Raw genomic sequence first — 22116 nt, forward strand, 5'->3', positions numbered from 1 at the left:
ATGGCTGGTAGTGTATATTAGGGATTGCACTCGGTCTTCATATTTCAGGGAGGGAGGTCCAAAGATGGTTGAATATGTGCAATACCAGGTGAACAAAAATATTGGAGTTAAGATTCAACACTGATGATGATCTTAAAGTTTACAAGTTCTGGCTTAATTTTCTTCAATACATGAGTTAATGGTATTTTATAATTTTTAGAATTCCAGATACTATATGTAAAATTTGTGCATCAAATGGTTTGATTATTTCACTTACCCTTAAATGAAGCTTTTTGGCATTGTTTCATTAAAAATCTAGGAATACATTTTATTATTTTGGCTAAAAGCAAGCAAAAACATGTGCTTCATGCTAAACCAGCAGTTTATTGTCCATCTTGTATAAAATTATCATATTTTCCATTAAGGAAATTCTGTTTCTTAGTAGAAACAGTTTATTAACTCTTCATCAAAATATCTGTTGCTATGATGTGCAAGCTGTAAAGTGGTATTCTGAATTTAAAATTTACCTATAATCTCATGTTGTAGAAATGCAAACAAACTCTGTGACTTGCTACTAATTCACTTTTGAAAGACACTTGCTGTGCTTGAATATAATTCATTGAATGTAATATTTTTAAACATGTGCCTTACTTGACTGCAGCTTTCACTGCAGATAGATGGGACTATATGATTTCCTGAATGCTAAGAAGTTCTTTTTCCTTTCAGCAATGGAGAACATCTTCCCATTATGATAAATCAAAAAGTATTTTGAAAAAAAAATTTCTTACTTCAATTATATAGCTTTTAATACTAGAAATGGTGCTATAACATTTTTCTGGATTCATAAAACCTTTCTACTATTCTAATATGCCTTTGCCAGTAAGATGAGGTTTTTTGCTCAATAGAATCACTGATTTTAATGAGTGCCTAATCTGACCTAACCTTATTTTGTGTAACACCTTTAAAACAAAAAAACACATTTAAATAGTTTAGAGAAAAAGAAACCTGATCTGGTCATATCAGATAGATTTGATACGGTATTCAAAATACAGGTACATTGCAGGGATAGCAGGGCTTTATGAATGTTATAGTACAACTTTGAGTTAATTGCATAATGAAATGTCTGGGCTCCTTGATTTAATGTGACAAGTGGATGTCTCAGCTTCAGTGAGGCAGAGTTCTTAAGAGCACAGCTTGGGAGGATCAGCAGTTATGACCACTCTCCAATAACCAGGAGTTTGACAAGTTGAAAACTTAACACCAATGGAGAAGATTAGTAATGAAGTAGGTAGATATAAAGGAATAAATATGTGATTAAGAAATACTTTGCAGATGGATAATTTTGTCCAATAATCTGAGATTATTGTTCCAAACATAGTTCCACCTATATCTACTTTCTCCTAATAGAAGAATATTTTTTCATATCTGGAGTCTGTATCAAAATATATCAAACAGGTTTCCTAGAATATCAGAATAGACTGTCTCAAAAGAGCTGTACTGAGCATAAAGATTTTTCTCTTTTAAAGTAATGATAGTAAAAGACAAAAAAATTGAATAGTCTTATATTTTTCATAATTATTGTTTTAAAATAATATTTTGATATGCTTGTCGGTAAGGATTTTAGTTTGCTTTTAGAATTTGAAAACTGTGATTTTTGACTCACCAGAAAGGCTTTTGATACTATTACAGTCTTTGAGAGGACCTATCTCCTAATGCAGGATAAGAAATTTTTTTCTCTGCAGCATCTCCATGTTTGGCAGGTGTGATTTCTCTGGAGTCTATCATCCATTCTTAGTCCAACAGTATCACAGACTTAAAAAAGACAGTAATATATACATTTTAGATAGTTAACAATATCTTTTTAATCTACATCTATATATGTAAAACACGTATGTACAACATGTATATGGGGAATGTGTGTATATATATATATATACATATATATATATATGTATATATACATACGTAACAGAGGCTTTTAAATAGACCACTATTTTATATATCTTCCTCTTTGCCTCCCTCAGCTTGTCAGATTTCTACTATTTTATTTTTAAGAAAGATCTGTATGCAAAGGAGATAGTCAAGCCAATCTCTGTCTTTATAGGAGATGTATGTAGGATGTAAAAAAATAGGGAATGATGAATAATTGGAGGTAGATGAGAACTGAAGCATGATCTTATGTCAGATTCTATGAAAAGCAAAAGACGGCTTTCACTGAGCAGCAGCCTGCACTTACTGGAACAATGTGTCTATCCACCACTGTGGAAGCAATAAACAGTTCACCTCTTTTGGGATAGGGAGAAATGAAGGTAAAGGAAGCAAATATGTCACATCTCACATAAGTTTTGGAGGTAGACATTATATAATTGATCAGATGTAAGCCTGTATTTGCTCAAACTACATCCTCCTTGGCCTATTTATATGCTGCGGCTTTTATTTTTGGTATGATAATGTGGATCAAATCACTGTAATGTGGCCATTTTAAAACAGACTATATTTATACAAACTGGAAGGATTTTCACCAGAAAAGTATAACGAAAGCAGGCTTTTACTATTGTCCCATAAGAATGGGGAAGTATTATAGATACTTTCTTATCATTTCGGTTTACCAGGATTACTGGAGAAATTGATAGATAACCACTTGCACCCACATGTCTTTCCAGATTGTAAAATATGTCTCTGACTTAAAAAAGCAGCTAGCATAGCAGTTAGCAGTGTAACTCTTTTCTTATTCCAAAATAGTGTTCTCTTTCTACTTCTGCCATAAACCTGTCTTTTGGTAGACTGACAGCAGATTTATTTGCTTTGGTTTGACACTGGGCAGGTTGAATCTTTTTAGAATCAGACTGAATGAAGGTTTCCTTTACCGCATGTGCTGTCTCAGCTCATCTACACAAAATTTGCAGATGACTTTTCAATGAAAGACTGTTTTTTTTTTTTTTTTTTGGCCTATAGGCTTCTCCTCGCTTTTCAGCTGTAATATCATGCCCTTACCTACCTTGTAGTGTCCTAAAATGGAGTGCTTAAAATATGATCTGATCATTTGTTCTTTCAGTTGCATTTGTCCTAGTCTCATGTGCAGTTTAGTTCAAGACCTTTTGTAGTCTTGTACTTTTAATCCTTTTAAGACTACCAAGGCATTTATCTTTTTTCTTTAGAAATCAGTTTCCAAGTGCTGTTAAGATATAGTAGATTGTATAATACTTAGTGAATTGACACATACAGGTGACCACCAAACCACTGGTGCCATGCAAAGAGTAAATTTATTTCATTACCTCGCCAGCAAGGCTGGGTGGCAGAGACACACAGAGACACAAGCTCCCTTAGGCTTAGCTCATCCCAGCAGGCAGAGCCACACAGGGACACAGGCTCCCTTTGGCTTAGCTCATCCCAGTGGACAGAGGGGGAAGGGGGAGGTAGCAGCCCCACTACCAAACCCAATATATCACAGGGCTTGGCACATTTGAGTTTATCACAAGGCTGTGCCTTTATGAGCTCTCTCACAGCAGGAGGCTCAAGCACGTCTGTGATTCCTGTGTTATCTCAACACAGGAATCTTCTCAAAATACTTTTCAAAACAGGCAGAGGATGAACAACACTAGGCACAGTAAATGGAGTTTTCCCACACCAACATTCTTAGCAGTCCTTGCCACAAGGTTACTGAGCAAAACTGTTACATCCTTGTCAAATCTTCCAGTTTGAGCCCTTTTGTCCCAACAAATATATTATAGATTTTTTTTTTTTGTGCTAGCTTATTTATTTACATACTCATAGTAAGACCCTTTTAACATCTTGTAAGTTTGATGGTGTTACATGAACAAACCACATTTAAGACACTGGAGATTTTGAGAGGGGCAAGGATGCTATTGAAAAATGGGTAAATATGCTTTGTTGTATCAGTCTGGGCTGTGTTTTTACATACATTTTTATTTTCAAGGGCTTGATACTAATGACAACAAGCAAAACCCACTAGTAAGTGTAGATAAAGCAAGAAAAAAATCCTTGTGAATAAAAAACAATGTTTTCAAATATCCTTTCATTAATGAGGTTGTAACTGAAACTTTAACAGATCTTCTCATTTAGAGAGACTTTGTTTATTCTATGTACAACCTTTTTTTTTCTAAAAGAGCTCTGTAAAATCTGGAGTTATCTCTTCTTGGGCAGAGAAGTTCTAAGAGAAGAGCAATTAATCGATAATATGGGTCAAAGTCTAATGGGGACATCTGTACTGGTGAATATAGAGAACTTCATTTCTTTTAGTCTGTTCTTTAAACTAGCATGGCTATGTATAATACACAAAGCAAAAATTGCTTTAAAATATTTATTAGATACTGTCTTGTAAGAGTTTTATATATTCTTATAGTTGTTTAGGTTGCTCCTTTTCATGCAAGTAGTAAATATGAATAGGGAAATTGACTTTTTAATATTAACATGAGATAAAATTGACTGCATCTGATCTGAATAAAATGTTAAGCCTGTTTCATTTTCTACACAGCTGCCAAGTGTATCTATATTGTGTAGTGGTGCCTCTGAAATAGTTGAAAATCTGTTGGGAATGCTTACAAAGGCAAACCAGTAAAGGGCACCAGCTGCTGAAAAACACCTGCTGAGCCACTGTGGGAGTAGATGCATCTGCCTGTACCTAGAAGTAATCTAACAAAGTACCTGCTTTTACCTGTCAGGATTTTAATTTGTGTAAAGATTCATCCAGTAAAACTGGTTTTGAATACTTAAATAAAGAAAAAAAAAATAAGGCTGTTATTTTTGTTTTGTTTTTGTTTGTTTTGTGCAGAAGAGCACCACTTCTGAGCAAATTTCTCATTCTTAAGAAGTTTAAGTTCTTCTTTTAGTAAAATACAAACCCAGATTTGGCAGCCAGAAGTCTCATCTTCACTGTGTGTAGTGTGCTATTACAGGATACAGCCAATCTGGAGGAGATCATGCTACCAAAGAGGAGGTTTTCAGTTTTTGTTTGGCCTAGTTTGAGAGATGTATCTCAGGGGGGATTGTGAGAATATATGTTCTCATTTTAATTGTAACATATGTCATTCACTGTTGATGGTAATGCACAAATAAAAATAAATTTTACAATCAGAACTAATTAGACAGATTTTCCAAATAGCTTTTAAAACTGTTGTGCATTTTCTTTTGGTACTTACACTTTCATTGTTCCCACATGTTGGTCACCCTATCACACAAGGTCATCCATCATCCCTCACCTACCTTTTATTTTCCTGTGGTAGGAAAACTTCTCTGAATGCTGCTGGTTTAGCTGCAATTCTTGACAACAAAATAGCTGTGTTCTTGTAGAATACTGACTATGCTTGTACTCTTTTCTTATAAAATTTAGGAAAAAGTCTTCTAATATATATACTGTAAAACAGGGCTGCCATCTTGCATAGCAAAAGTGTGAATTTAAGTGACATGGAGAAGAAAATTTAGCTGTAGAAAGGTTATGACAGCAATAGTTAATCCTCTGGAAATATTATTCTGTTTGCCGTTCTTTCATTTTTACTTGATGTGTTAAAATTATTACTAATTTCAGCTATAATCGCCTTCCAAAGCATTCTGATAGTTTTTCTGGGTTTTGTTAGGTTTTGTAGGGAGAAATAGTTTGTTGTGTTAACATAAGCTAAAGTAAATAGTTTGAAAACATTATTCTGAAGTGTCTTCTACATTAACAGATTAAATATTCACTTCTACGTGAACATTTAGAAGTTATGCCTTTGCATGCATAAAATAGTATTGAATTAATTAGGGGTCATTTAAAAACAAAATACTGAAAGAGATCTGTGCTTCAAAACTATACAGTAATATGAAATGTTCTTACCCTGCTCTTAAAAACAGGGTTCCTTGCTTTCAAGGAAGATAATATTTAGGCTCCAGTTTGTGAAGTTCAACTGACTGGAATTTGGGTGACTTTTGTATGTTGAATTTTGTAGAGTAAACCCAATGACCAGTAAAAATCCAAGAAGCATTTCCGGTAGACATGTTCTTACACAGTGCAGCTGCATGTAGCTCAAAAGAAATGCAGCTTTCTGGTTCACAGCATTCTTTTCCCCTTGTACTTAATCACAGTAATATTTGAAATCCAATTATGTCTACCTGGTGACTTTGCAGCTGTGATGGGTTTTTTTTGCCTCATTAAATGATCATGACAAGTGAAATGTTTAAATTGAGAAAGCAACTTTTTAAGTGTTAATTTTTCATTCTTTAGTCATTGACACGAATATGGGCTTTAGCATAAAGCACATGCAGAAATCTGTAAAGTTTTTAATTAAAACAACTCAAAGCAGTTCTAGTGGTTTTGGTAATTAAGACTGGAGAATGAATAACTTGCTTCTGCTGCATCCTGTTTGGGGAATAGCCACTTCTCAGTGGAATTTCACAGGACGAGTGTGGAAGAATGCAGTAGTCTGCTTTACTTTGATAGCATCCCCAAAGGCAGACTTTCATTCTTGGGAATATTCAGTCTTCATTTAAGGTGAAATATAGGATAGTATCTTAAAGTCTAATTCAAATTATACCAAAAACCAAAATTGGTTTTAATTTTTAAGAAATGTAATCTCAAAGTTAGAATTTTGAAAGTCGAGGGAGGTATATGCTAGTTCTGAAATGCTGCAACATTTAGAAGATTAACTCTTGCTCAAATTATTTTAGACAAGTTATAGTTTGTCTGATTTTAATGTTGACTTTAATTAGCACAAACTTCTGTATGCTGCCTAAGAAATTAATCTTTTATCTTAGTTAAGGATGGGCTCTGTCTTTCAGTGATAGAAATGGGACTGAGATGGTTCATCAAGGGATTTACTTGGAAATCACCAAATAATTTTAAATGTTTTTAAAAGATTTTGGGCTAGAGGAGCTATATGACCAGAAGATTGATTTTATAACTGATGGGCTATTCATATGTTAGTAGTGACATTCTTTCAAAACTGCAACAAGAAGAAAAAGGATAAATTTCTCTTGAAAGGATGCAGTTGTTACAAAATTCTTCCAGCTAGTTCAGAAATGGTGATTCATAGAAGAATTCAATTACCAAAAAGTAATTTTTATTTAGTTTCATAGCATATCATAATCTCTTTACTTGGGAAATGTTAGCTGAAATAATTTTATATTGGTTAGAAAAAAGGACTTCAGTTTCTATGCTGCACGTTAGTAGCCTAACTTTTTTTCCACCAATGCCGGAATGTATGTAGTTACTTTCTCAATGCCTTTGTCATCTTTCCTTATTATCTATTGGGTTTCTCCCTTTGCCTTGCAGTTCTGTATTCTTGAACAACTAGGAAGCATTTTTTATATTAACTCCTTGACTGCAGTTGCTTTTGAGTCAGTGTGCATCTAATAGTGATGTTTTTTTCCTCTTAGAGATGCACTGTGTTTTCCCAGGGGAGTAAATTATGAGAACAATGTGCCATCAACAGAGCTAGGAGTCTCTTTTAGATTCAAGAAAATTATGAGAGTGTTCTCCGAATTGGAAAAAAAAAACAATAAAACCTGAAGAATAGACTGTAACATATAAACATCATCAGGTTCCTTGTTGCTCCATCTACAAAAGTCAGGGAGATAGATACAGTTCGATACACAGCAGGACAGGACATCTAAAGTGTTTCTTAAAAATTGTATATATTTTGAATGTAGATTTAACATATTTTTTAAATGTATATAATTTTTTCTTTCACTCTCCTACAGTTTTAGCTTTGCACAGCATTAAGATATTTTTTAATTTTATGAGGAATAAAACCTTTATTTGGTTGCATTTAATATGGATGAAATGTGATCAAATTAAACCCAAATCCTTCTATCCTCATAAGATTTTAACTTCTGAGGTTATTAGGAAATGCCGCAACCATTGCCAATTTTCCTTCAGCTGCATTAGTTCAAGGTAATTTTTGTGTGTAATTCACAAATGGCATCAGAAGGCTCCAAGAGGAGGCTGTGTTCTGATCTCCATTTCATTGCTATAATTTGGAATAATTCTCTTGACATTGGATACTTTCGAGTTTGCAGCAGTGTCACTGAAATCAGAATCTCTCCTGTGTGTCTGTTTCGATGCCAAAACTTATGCACATTTTCTGTAGAAAGAATTGCTTTTATGGAAAAATCTTTCTGAAACACTTTGTTATCCAATTCCTCAAATCAAATCACCAGAGGGTATAATCACTCTGTCTATAATCTTCTGTCATATTATAACTAGGTTGATGAACACAACACAGTTCTCCCAGTGAGGGGAGGTGATCCCCTAAGCTGTTTCAGTTTTTTAACTCAGAGCAGTGCCATACTGCTGTTCTGTCATTTCCTTCAAACTGATCTGGGATGTGTACATGTCTTTGGATTTAATCTATACATTGAACCCAAGAATATTTCTCAACGTTGTCTTTTTAGTACAAGAGTAAGTGGTTGAATAATTTAGAAGTCTGTAGAAAAGTTATGAATGCTGCAGTTGTTTGTATGGTGTTGTTCATCAGCAGAATAGTTTATATATAGTAAAGTTGGTGACAATGTAACTATAGACTTACAAGGATTTTTGTTGAAATTGCTTCAGGCATGTAAACTCTTAGCTGTCATATATGAAGGTAAATATTTTCCCTAAAACCTCTTGATTTTGAATAGATCATTCTTTCTTCTAGAGTGCAGAAGGCAGGACTGATGACAAAACAAACAAACAGCAACAACAAAAAATAAAAATCAAAGAACCAAACAAAACAACACACAAAACCAGAGATAGAGGCTTTTTATTCTTTGACTTGTTTTGGTTTTCACTTCTTTTTTTTTCACCTCTTTTTTTCAAGGACGACCTATGTTTCCACAGTTGGTAGGAGAATATTATACTCCTATGTGGATATTCTCAGCTCAGTCAGAGAGAAAAAAAAAGGGTTTTCTAACCAGGCGAGAGCCTCGGAAGCAGTTGGAAAAGAATGTAAATAATTCTCTAATCTCTCTTGTTGTTCACATTGTTTATAGATATGCTCTGCCACTGTGTGTCATTCACTGCCCACCAATGGTGTGGGATGTTTTTACTCTAAGACCAATGAAATTAGTCTGCATGATGTTCTCTATATATAGAACAGTACATTTGAAATAAATCAGAGCTCATTTTTTTTTGCCTTCTGATGTGGAGTTCTCTGTTCCCATCCTGCTCAACAGCGTCACTCCTAAATTTTGCTGCAATTTGTTTTTTAATGGAACTGTTCTGGACCTCTCTGGATGGAGTCTGAATCTTCTTTAGTAAAAGTTTGTTTCTTGAACAGCACTCACTGTTATGAACTGTCCAGAATTTTGACATTTCTGAGAATTGAGTAATTCAATAAAGCTCTCAGTGTTTGGCAAATGTGAAGTGTAAAGGGTCTGGAGAGGCAATGTTTAATAACTATTTAGAAGCAGCGTTCCAAAAATATCAAAGTTGTAATAATTTTCATAGTTTTTGTGTTATGGTGATTTTGAGCTGGGGTGATCCTTTAACATAGAATGAATATATAATGTTTTTTTCCTCTCAGGATACTTGCTTTTACTCTAGTGAACTCTGTCAGAATTTTGCAGTGTTCATTTTGAGTTTAAAGATCCTAATATAGTTTGAAAGTATGGAAATTCCCCTGGTTTCTGATGGCCACTGCTACTTCAATACTTACTGCATTAACCAGTAAATGTGGTGATAATTTTAAAATAAAGACTCTGTAGTTTTCTAAAAAATAATGTTTCATTCCAATTAAGAACATATTTAAAGAAGTCTTATATGGGCTTCTCTGTTCTAAAATATCAGAGTATAATTTTACCCTTATGGTTCATTATTTGTCATTTCTAGGAATTCTTCTGACTTCTTAATCTTATTAAAGGACTCAAGCATCTTTTGGGTGAGGAGAGTGTGAGAGAGCTGAAGAGGAGGCTCAGGGGGAATCTGACAAATGTATATAAATACCTGATGTGAGAATGATTAACAAAGAGGGAGCCAGACTCTCATCAGTAGTGCCCAGTGGCAGCACCAGAGGAAATGGGCACAAATTAAGACACATGAAATTTCATCTGAACACAGGAGAGTAATTTTTTACTGTGAGGTGGTCGAATACTGGTACACTTTTCTGAGAAAGGTTGTGGAGTCTCCCTCTTTGTTGATAGTTGAAGTGTAACTGCATAGGTGTAAATGATCCTGCTTTGAGCAGAGGGGCTGAACTGGATGATTTCTAAGTTAAGTGATTCTGTGATCTGTGGTAACTGCTAACAGTGACCCCAATAGCCCATATCATGCAAGAATTGCTTTCAGTTCTAGGCTAGTCACATGTAGCAGGTATGGTGTTGAAATAAGCTGCTGGTTCTCTGATGCCCTTTGCATCTGTCTAACATGTTTTACTCCAAGCTTCCTTTATAGCACATAAGTCTTCAGGTACTACACTCTGGATGAGATATAATTTGTAGTTACTTGAAGAAATTGTAATGCTGATTATGGCCCAAAGCCAGTCGTAAGCTCTATTTGGTACGCTTGTATAATTTTCATATCTTTGTGTATGCTACTTGTTCCTGCAAAAATTGTTCCCCTAAGTCCAATGAAATCTCACTGATATGATTTGGTGCTAAATGGAGCAGATCCAAACATCATGCAGTTTTTCTTTTACGTGTTATGAGCCTTTGCTTAAAATGTATATGCACACTTTGAAAGGCAACATTTCAGTCTTTGGGGCAGGTAGGAAATTATGTTCTCAAATAGTTCTCCTAAGATAATATAAAAATAAATTTACTTTTATGCTATTTATATAGTTACATTTTTATTTATTTCTCTTCCTAAATCTCACGAGCTACCACTTTTTCATGGAAGTAGCAGAATATGAAAGGTATCATCAGGAGAGGGAAGCTGTGGAAGTCCACAGGTATAACATCTATGTTTATTTCTAGGTGTACCTTCAGTAACAAAATAGGATTTGCACTGGCACAAAAGTGCTTTAAGTGTATAGATGCATAATTAGAAAGCAGGGGGGAACTACTAATTATTCATAATTCAGTAGCATAGGGGGAATGTATTTATTAAAATTTGTATGTGTATATACATACATATAAAAACTTATGTTTGTGTGTATATATGCATAGATATGTGTTTTAACCAACAACATTCCAGAGGACAGCGAAGGGGAAAGATGACCTAGAGATTATTTATATGTCAGAACAACGAACATCAGAGCTTCACATCCTGAATTTCATGGTTTTTATGTAAAAAAGCATGGATTAGTCATGCTATTACTAGTTAGTTCAATTAGCTTTTTAACTGAAAGTGTAGGAGAACAGCTGACTGCAGAATGGGATTTGTTTCACCTGAGATATATAAGGTACTTTGCATAAAATAGTTCTACATTAAAATTAAGCCAATGAGTAGGAAAAGTACTGTAAGCTCAGCCTTGGCTTATGGGTGCAATGGATTATCTCTAAGATAAATGGGTAGTAATCTTATTACTTTGTTATAATATGACAGAAGAAGTCATCATTACAGAGCATTTCTACAAAGTCTTGGTAATGAATTGCATGACTAAAACTTAAGTGCTGATGGTCTGTGCTATTTAGGGAAGATGCTGCCACTAGTGTGTTGCTAAAGCAGTTGTGTTTCTGAGCTGAAGCTTGCCTGCAGACTGAATTGTATGGACTCGTTTGTGAATATTACTTTAATGACTTAAACAAATTTTTCCTATTTTTAAATTGCTGTCAGAGAACCAACACACAAATATCTTTCTGATGAGATTTCTGATTTAGAATGTCTTGATTAAGTGTCATCTCATTTATTCATAAATGCATTAGTTGTAACAATAAATTCCATGGGAAAGAATTTGAAAGCTTACTGAACTAAAATCAGGGGGCTTTATTCATTCATGTCACAGCTGCTTTGAGTATCATCTGGTTTGTGGAAAGAGTTGCTTCTTGGTGGCTTTTCATATTGATTCATATTTGTGTAAAAATGGCATCATCTTAGGCTTGAAATCCTGTTAGTTGAGAGTAACATTCAGATTGTATTCTACTCAAACTTCCTATGGTTTGTGTTGAATTCTAGGGATAAATCAGCTGTAGAAGGCTAAAAATGTTGCATCTCCTTCATTTTCAGTAAAAATCACTTTCTGCCATCCAGTGGCTACCAGTCCTTTAAGCAAGAAGGGGTTTCACTGGTTTATCTGAAAAGGAGTTGATCTGTAGAAGCTGTGGCTGATGTTTATGTGCCAGAGGGGAAAAAATTATTTTCCATTTTAAAAATATTAGTATGTGCAAATGACAATTTAATAAAACAAATCTTCTAGTACCTTTGTAAAACTGTGAACTTCCATGCATACTGTTGCATTTCTGTATGCTGTCTCACTATTTTTTAAGGGCAAATTTACTGGTTTTGGATTATGCATCTGTATTTACTGCATGGAATAAAATGGAATTTAGAGGAAAGATAGTATTTTTTAAATTATTGGGGACTTAGATTGAGGGTGTCTTAGGATATTTTTTTCCTCTGGAAGTACTTTTCTTGTAGCTTTTTTAATCCTTAGTATACTCCTGCAGAGTCAACTTTCAAAGATTATTCATTGACTGTTTTGTGATTTTCAATGCTGTATATTGATTTGTGAGTGCCGGCTTGAAAATTAATTGGTGTGTTGAATGAAAAACTAGGTTCTGGTTCAGAATACCATTATTTAAAAAAAGTACTTCTACTTCTTAACCAGGCTTTTTTGTGGGTTTTTTTTTTTTTTGTTTTTTTTTTTTTTTTGGTTTTGTGTGTGTGTGTTATGTGTTGTTTTTGGTTTGGTTTGGTTTGGTTTGGGTTTTTTTTTTTTTTTTATGTTTTTAATGTTAACTTTTTAATAGTTCCATGTTTTATTGTGTATTAGTTTTGGTCCCACTCTTTAGTAAAAAAATTAGGTGGTGAAGTAGTATGAAGCTAAAGATTTTGATTAATTTTAGCAGATGTTATCCTGCTATAATTTGTATTCTTTATTGATTCCCTATTTGAGGGTTGAGTAGAAGTGGTACTCTCCAAATAAAAAAAACTTGGAATAATAAATACATTATGACAGGTATCTGAAGGTTTGTTTCCATGTGTTCTTTTAATATATGCATAGATACACACACACATGCACAAACATCTATGAAAAATCCAAGATATGTGTATTTATTTCAACAGATTGGACAACTTGCTTTTAAAGGCATGAAAAGACTAAACCGGATCCAGTCTATAGTTTTCGAGACTGCCTACAACACAAACGAGAACATGTTGATCTGTGCCCCCACTGGTGCTGGGAAGACTAACATTGCCATGCTGACAATCCTTCATGAAATTCGCCAGCACGTCCAGCATGGTGTTATCAAAAAGGATGAGTTTAAGGTAGGAGTTTAATGAACCAAATAACAGCTTTTTAACTTGTAAAGTAAAAGCTATTATATGTTTTACATGGAATATGAAATCAGGAAGTTCTCAAGGATATTAGACTTTTCCAAGTTAAAGATAAGGCTAGTTTTGATTTACTTCATTATTAAAGCTATTCTTACTTGTGTTCTAAAAATCTTATTATGTGAATAAAAAGCTATGAAAATGCATTTAGCTTTCATGCAGAATTTTCAAAGCGATGAGGCTGTATAAACAAAATCCATTGTCCTTTAAACAGCTGCACACTTATCCAACAAAGATAACTACTTTTCATATATCACTATTAAGATTTTTCACTGTAAGTGCTTGGCATCATATTTCACAATAAATTGTGATTTGTAATGGTTGCCATGAAACAAACGATGTTGTGGCGTTTGCTCATTTATCAAGTGTGTGTTGTTTCGGTGCAGATTGTGTATGTTGCTCCTATGAAGGCTTTGGCAGCCGAAATGACAAATTACTTCAGCAAGCGTCTGGAGCCACTTGGCATTACTGTGAAAGAGCTGACTGGTGATATGCAACTGTCAAAAGGCGAAATTCTGCGAACACAGGTATGCTTAATCTTTGCAAATACTGTTCTCTGTGTGTGTATTTGTACCTTTTCATAGTTACACTGCTCTTCAAACTCCTTGTAACAGTACTGGCGAAGCCGCTGAAGCATTATTACTACATCTGTAATTACAGTGATTATGTACACTGCTATAAGTTCAGAATTCTTCAATAAAAACCATCTTTGAGAAGTTTAAAGTTCAGTCTTCAAATGGCAAGTTCCAAATAAATCCAAAATGCTGTAACAACATTGTTGCAAATATGTTAAAATAACACTTGCCTTCTTTAAAAAAAAAACAAACACCCAACAACAACAAACAAAAACTGTAGGTTCCTGTTAATGGCTAATCTTACTGTTCCTCATTTGTCCTTGAAAAGTATAAGACATCACTAGGCTAAACATTTGAACATTCATAGAAATGAATGAAATTTGTGGGTTTAGCCTCTTAAATAGGATTGCATGAATGGAGATTATTCTGTTTTAGCAGGCACTTTTAACCATATTTATTTCAGGCAAATGCTGTTTGTGTCAGTGAAATACCATTTTTCTAAAATCTTAAGATACTTGTATACCTTTACTTGCATAAAGTTCCATGTGATTACCTTTTCCCCTTCTGCCTGGTCCAAGAAACAGAAAAAAGAACTGCTTGTATTATCAATATGAACTTTTATAAATATAGTAATTGTTGATCCTGATGAGTGATATTTTAGCAGTCTTAGCTTTGAGGTATTTAGCATTTTTATGGTGAGTGGAAAGAAAAACCCTTCACATGACAAGAATATATGTCAGTATGTAATTAATGATTAGGAGGACCACTGCAGTAGTTATCCAGTATGAAGCTGTGAATAGCAATTAGAAAATGTATATACAGACATATTGGTACATACAGTCACAATAATGTGGTCACCAATAAGTAGCAAACCAATATCAATGAGTGACAGTAAAATCACTGGTACTTTATCAGAGTGACTTTGCAACACCACGTACCTAAAATCTGAGTTTAAAAAATTAAAAAAGTTTGGCAGGAGCTTTTAGTAATTGAAATTATTTAGATACACCAAATTACCATTTTAAATAGCTTCCTGTTTTCACAGTACTTTTCAGCTAGGGCACATAATCAAGTAGATCATGGTTTTAATAGAGAGAGAGATAATGTGTAATCACTGCTGAAACTCAAAGTGACAGTAGAAAAGCCTGCTCTGAATATAAGGACAAAGCTGGATGAACAGAATGAATGTAGAATGCTATTTATGCTTGCTCTTCTAGTTAGCAATATAATTCCTACAATCTCACCTGATTATTATTACTGTGCTTACATCCAGTAAAAAAAGTAAGGGAACAAAAGGAACAAAAAATATTTCAGGCTTTATTAAAAAATTTGTATGGGAAATAGTTTGCAAAGCTGAAATTTGTTACTCTTGTAATGGGAACTTATTAATATATACAGAGTTTAACATAGAGAAACTTAGTAACTTGAGTGTAGGAAGACTCTCTGGTTCATCGTGCTCTTTTATTTCATCCAGCATGCCACTACTAGCATAATTCTTAATTTTTTTGTGGCGAAGAGGCTAAAGCATATTGATTGACAAAAATCAAGGAGAAATAGAAAAGGGAAGATGTGGGTAAAATCTTTTTTTTTTCCCCACCATGGACTCATTCCATTGCTTTGAAATTAGCTTTTTTTGCCTTAAACTTACCTTCAAGGGATTTCTACAGTTTCCAAGTATGTGATAGTACAGAAACACTAATCTGAAGTGTATTTGTAGTTACAAAACCTTTGGGAGAGTGGAGGTGAAAGAAAAATGGTCTCCAGAAGAGGAAAAATTTGGAAGCCATTGTATTTGTGACCCAAAACTGTTCCTACATTTTCAAAGAAACTATAGTTAAAGAGTTGATTAATTTCAGTTTTGCTTTTGCTCAGTTTTGTGTCTTTGGTCTTCAAAACATTGGGAAGGTTAAAGGGAAAAAAATATAAAGGCTAAAATTCTGGGACAGTGAAATAACATTTTTTTTGTTTTCTCTTGTTTATCATATCTAGTCAGTCTTATAATTAATCAGAAATGTGGAAGGTGAGGATAAGAGATGATGCCAATCCAAGAGTTAGCAGTGTAATTGCTGCTACTTTTCTTGAAGATTCTGGAGCCCAGCAGTGTGCAACGTTTCACTGCTGCAAAACAAAGTGCGCAGCAAATATGTAGCATGTCAGAAACTGAGGAAAGAGTGCTTGCTTGTGCTGGATCTTGCTTATTGCACTGCACATATACTGTTTTCTATCAAAACTCATGAGCTTTCTTTGCTCAACTAGGCACTTTAAACCACTTCATCCGAGTAGGTTTCTTTCACCATTTTTTTAACCTGTATTAAATTGATTCTTGCTTCAAAACTTCATTTTACTTGTCAGCCTCTCTAATGCATACATTTCTCAGAAAGGAATATTCTGATAGGTGTTGCTGCTTTCTTTATAGTTTCAGATTCGCTTTGCCAGTCATTGCTCTGTTTTCTAGCCTTTAGTAGTGTAAGTAATGAAGTACCCTTGTTTAACAGAAAAACAGCTTTTCCTGTAAGGATTAATGCTACAGCAGGTAGATGCATGCACACAGTTTATATACACAGGGACAGTATATTTAATATATATGCTGTATATATATATGAGGCTGTAAAAGGCAGAGAGTAGGATTATCAGCTGAAGTAGATGCTGGTGTTTCAGGCTGGGTAACTGTTTCAAAAGATCTCAGCTTGTACTTCTAGGCAACTGAAGCTCTGATAAATATCTCCTGTGACAGCTGTCTTCTGCCTGTTTTCTGAGCAGTTACATTATCACCATCTTTATATTTGTCCTCAGGTGAATCAAATCAGTGACGAATGAAAGATGTAAAAATAAGGTGATTGTCAGGTATTAGTTAGAAGTAGTGCTTAAGTGACAATCCTGATCATTTTCTGCTTCCTTTCCATCCTGCTTGCTTCATCCTTCATACTTTGCCTGTGTATATTTAAAGATGTGTGTTTTGTAAGTTATTACATGTAGCTGTAGTGCTTATCCTGATGAGGAAAAATTGCTTTATCTGACAAATTGGTAACTGTCTCCCTTCTCAGGAATGTGCCCTTAATGTACAGTGGGAACTACCTCTGTTATTTTTTTCTACAAATATTTTTAAAGGATATAAATGCTAGCAAAAAAAAAAAAAAAAGTAACAAGGAATTTAAATTTTCATTCCCTTTATGGTGGAATAAAATCTTTTAAATATTTTTGAAAAATTTCAGTTAAAAAGGTTTGTAGCACATTTTTCCAGCAATAGCTCTCTCTATGCTTTCCATGCTGCCATTTATACCCATCCAGAAGGTAGCCATGTTTCTTGCTGCTCCATACTTTTATGGTATTATACATTATATGATTTTACTTCCAGTGCTATTATTGGATATTCATTAACATTACTATGCTTCTAACACACTTCATAAGCTTTTAAATTATTTCTGATTTTACCAATAATGAAATTGCTTTAAAAAGAAAAATGAAAATAGTTTTTATTGACTCTTCAGACAGTTTTCTAACCTGCTCTGCACATCTTATGCGTCGAAAGCCACAGTTACAAGTTTAACATGTAAGATGTGTGTTAAAACTCTGAGACAATTTCCCTTCATAGAAACATAGAATGGCTTGACCTTGCATTTGCAACAAATACAATGTAGTTATAGTTATCTTTTGAAAGTTTGGAGAATACAGATGGAATTGGAGCAGTATAGATTTATAAGGTAATCACCAAGTGTGAAAGCAGTGCCTTGCCCTGGGCACAGTGTATTGTAAGCTGATGGATGAGTGGCATCATGTCTTAACTTGTGCAAAACATTGGTAGCCTCTACAGAGTGCAGGAATGCCTTCTGGCCTTAACACAAAGTTAGTGGGCATCAAAAAACGTAGAAGGTAATTTCTTTTTAATGTTTTATGCCAACATAGCATAAAACAGAGTTAAGATCCTTGGCATAACATAGTAAAAGCTTCTCATACTTTCTTCCACCTTTATAGACTTTAAAAATAGTTTTTGAAAATTACCCTGTTAAATATATTTTATTTTCTTTTTTAAGGAAAGTTATTTTGATGTTTTATTGCATCTTCAGTTAGTGTGAATGTTTCTCACCTTTAAACTGGTACCTCAGCAGTTTTGTATTAGATGCATTTTGGTATAATCATTGTCAACAAGCTGCATTCTAATTCAAGTAAGTACATATAAGTGAGAGTGACATTTTGAAGTTGAAATAAGTTTTCTATAATGTTTTTGCTTTATTTTGTGCCTCAGACCTGCAGTTACCAGCAAAATTACTTTTATTGGTCTTAGATCTCTTCTTTTGCTTTGAGGAGTGCCTGACTGTTGTGAGCCTTACTTGTTACAGATATGTATTAGTGTTAAGGCCAGATCATAAGTGCTTTCTGTGTTGCTAAAATTATGTAGTAGTTGGAAACAAATCTGGTCAAAATTTGAAAGCAGGCTAATTTCCCCAGCCCATAAACCTCTATGTATCTCTGTTTCTTCATTCTTATACTGTTGGAGTTAAAGGGATTCAGACAGCAGGAAAAAGAAATTTACTGTCTTTTAAATAATTATGAAAAAATTAATCAAACTGTAATTGTGTGAATAGTCTGCCACTTCTGAACAACTAAATATTTTTTTATCAAACATTTAATTATACAGAAAACAAGGTCATTTATTTAAAACATGTTATTGGATTTTCTGTAATGTTTGCGTAGTACTCAAGTACTTCAAGGTCCACAGAAAGAGTTGTATACATTTACTGAACTTCAAGGCTGTGCCTGTCACCATGGGCCTGAAATACATCACAGAAACAGACATCTCCAAAACTGCTGGGTTTCTGCTGGACTCCACATATCTCTGTCACAGATTTTTTTCTGTCACAGATTTGATAACCATTAATCTCATGTCTGTTTAAAGAAGGGGGTACTAGAAGCAAATCAGAAGCTCTACCTCACATTAGTCTGCTTTCAACATAATGTGCTTCTAAAGCATTCTTCCTTAATGAAGGCATGAAGTGGGAAAACTATAGGAGCATTTACTCATTCAAAAAAAAAACAACTGAAACAAACCCAAACACAAAAGAGCAAACAAGCAAAAAAAACTCCTTCATTCTTTAGGAACTCTAAAAACTTCCATGAAATTGAATTCGAAGTTTACATTTTTTGCTGTCATGTCTGGGTAGTGAAGAAAGTCCTGCTAAACCTGACTTGCACTGTCATTTAGAAAATGGGCAGCTGGCTGTCATATTTGTTCCCTTCTCATCAACCTGTATAAACTAAAGTCACGTTGCTTTCAGAGTTGATTCTTTGCATTGCTCACCGTTTATATGAAAACTATCTTCACATAAGAAACCATCCTTCATAGGTTTAGGAAAGATACCACTTTAATTTGCCAAGTGCCAAACATGTTGAGCCATTCAAAAATATGAATGATTTCCAGGCACCCAGGTCAGAGAAGAAGGAGGAGAGGAGGTGCTCCAGGCACTGGAGCAGAGATTCCCTGTTGAAGGCCATGGTGGAGCTGATGTCCACACTGCAGCTCTTGGAGGACCCCCACTGCAACAGGTTGAAGGTGCAGTAAAGGAAAAGGTGGCCCATGGAGAGCTCATGCAGGAGCAGGCTTCTGGCAGGAATTGTGTCCATGGAAAAGACCCATGTTGGAACAGTTTGTGAAGGTGTGTCCTGTGGTAGGGATACACAGCAGAGTGGGGAAAAAGTGTGAGGAAGGAATGTGTGAGGTGAAGTTATAGACTGACTATAAGATGAGAGATGTAGAGTTCTCATCCCTGAGATGTAGAGAACTTTGGAACAAAGCAGTGAAGTTGAGCCTGGGGAGAAGGGGGACTAGCAGGAAGAAGTTTTTAGGTTTTGTCTTTGTTTCCTCACTATTGTACTCTATTTTAAATTTGCAATCTTTTTTTCCAAGTCAAGTCTGTTTTGCCCATGACAGTAATTGGTACATGACCTCCCAGTCTTTTATCTTGACCCATACACTTTTCCATCTTACTTTCTCCCCCTGTCCAGGAAAGGAGGGGAAGTGAGAGTGGTTGGGGGGGCATCTGCCAGCTGCAATGGTTGACCTACCACAGTTACTTCTGGCTCAGTTAGCTTGGGATTTTTTTTGAAATAAAGTTACTGCTTTCACTGGCAATTTAATTTTGGTATTTAAAATCTACGTGAATTTTGTGTAGTTTATTGGAAATGTTATTACTTGGTTATTTTTCTATTTAACTTTACCCAGCTGTTTATACTTGAAATAAGAGTAGTTTAGAACAAAAGGGCAATGCTTATTGAAGAGCACGAGTAATACAACAGTATTAGTGGTGTCTTTGTAAACAGCAGTGTTGTAAATGAAAAGAGAATTTGTGTAAGCTGCATTTGCATTGACAAATACATTTGTCTGATTACTGGAAATAATGCTTTTCTTGACAAGAGGAAATAGCCTGAAGGACCGAATGTATTTTGACATCTCAAAGATTAGCTGATTAATTGTACTTTTGATGGCAAGGCAGAAATGAGAAGTGAAGCAGAGACCACAAAGGCATCAGAGCTGAATAGGGCAAGTAGTTCTGAGAAGGACAAATGGCATCAGGACCTCTGAGTAATATGGATGGTCACTCTGATAGGTTCTGTCAGCCAATAGACTCTGTTATTAAGTCATGAAGGCTTTATTCCCTATTGGAATCTGATACTAATAAAATGGAATAATGCTTTTTTCTCAAGTTCTTAACTGCAATATAAAACAAATCAAGTCCAAAACTATTTGAAGCAAAAGAGGGCTATAAAGTTGAGGTGCCTGCTGTTTCATCTACAGCTTTATTTTCCTCATATACTGTTTCTCATTTCCTGCACCTTAATAGGGTATAGAGATGCTTCCAAGTAAAAGCAAATAGTGAAGTTGATTCCTACTACTTTTCCTGTGTACATTTTATTAAATTTTAAAGCATTATATTCTATGATATTCTGCTATGTATGTGCTTCTGACTTCATGGATATACAGAGCCCACTATTAGAGGCTGAATATGCATATTCTGTGACTTTTCTTATTCATATAGTAAGTACATGAGATAGTGATTCTTTACAGTGATAAAGATGAAGTAATCGTGACACTCACACTTATCACCACACTCATACAAAAATGTTTCAATTTGTGAGCAACAATTATGAATGTTTTTAATTCAGAATATTGACAGCTCTTCTCCAATAATAGTAATTCACAGGATATTGTATTGTACTGCATTTCAACAGAAATCAACTGTAGAACACTTTTTTTTGAAAGGTTGACTTGTCAATTGCTATCTCATTTGTATTACCACAGCATTTTGTGAAAATTATCTGAAGAACTTACACTGAAAATGGCATAGAATGTACAATCTAAAGTGCCTCTGAAACAAGATAGTACTATTTTATTTTCTTGTCTCTTGGTGCTTTTTCCCTATCTAATCTACTTTTTGCTTATTCTGTATATTTTATCTGTCCCCATAAGCACTTACTCTTACTAAGCACTTACTAACACGATGTTAGTTGTCTCCAAGTGGCCTTCATCTCCTATTGCATGCCATTGGTTTTTTACTTGGAGTTGTTGCAAACATCTGTATTACTGTTGACTTTAGATGCCAGTCTGTTTCCTTCCAGGAACAAAATGGTGCTTTGGATGTGTTAGATGCAATAAACTCTACAAATCTCTTTTGTTATGAGGAGTTAAACTTTCATGAAGTGGCCTTCAAAAGTGATCCAGCGATTATAGAGTTCACAGATACTGAAAAAGCCTCTGCTTTTCAAGTAGTTCATTTCAAAACCAGAGTTTAACCTGGTTAATAATCTCTCTTCCAGTATGCCTAGAATGTAAAGTAGTGCTGGATTCTATGCACACCCCTGGTTTCAATAGCAGAATATCCTCTTTTCATCAAAATTTGGACTGGGACAGGAAGAGATCAAAATCTAATTTAAAAAAAAAGAAAGAAAGAAGGGACTTGACTCTTTTGAGAGAACTTCCTGAATATTCCTTAGTACAACCTTGCTGAAAGAAAACTTTCTTTCTTCTGAATTTTCAGAGTTATGCACAATCTAAAAAAAGTCTTTCTTTCTCTAAATGAGGTTAAGCCTTAACATTCAAGTGAAAGAAATATACTGAAATATTTAGAACAGAAATCCTTGCTAAAGTGGAGGTCTTAGTCAAAAAGG

At 34.5% G+C, this 22116-nt stretch overlaps 1 protein-coding gene across 2 annotated transcripts in view; it reads left to right on the forward strand.

The window, feature by feature from the left end:
- ASCC3 (activating signal cointegrator 1 complex subunit 3) overlaps window positions 1-22116 on the forward strand; it is a 251081-nt gene that overhangs the window by 52097 nt on the left and 176868 nt on the right. For both annotated transcript variants that reach the window (XM_053937188.1, XM_053937189.1), the window contains exons 9-10: window positions 13115-13315; window positions 13768-13908. In XM_053937188.1, coding sequence (XP_053793163.1) covers window positions 13115-13315; window positions 13768-13908 — 342 coding nt within the window. The remainder of the gene's footprint in view (window positions 1-13114; window positions 13316-13767; window positions 13909-22116) is intronic.

Source organism: Vidua chalybeata, chromosome 3, assembly GCF_026979565.1.
Source record: "Vidua chalybeata isolate OUT-0048 chromosome 3, bVidCha1 merged haplotype, whole genome shotgun sequence".
NCBI classification, from domain to species: Eukaryota; Metazoa; Chordata; class Aves; order Passeriformes; family Viduidae; genus Vidua; species Vidua chalybeata.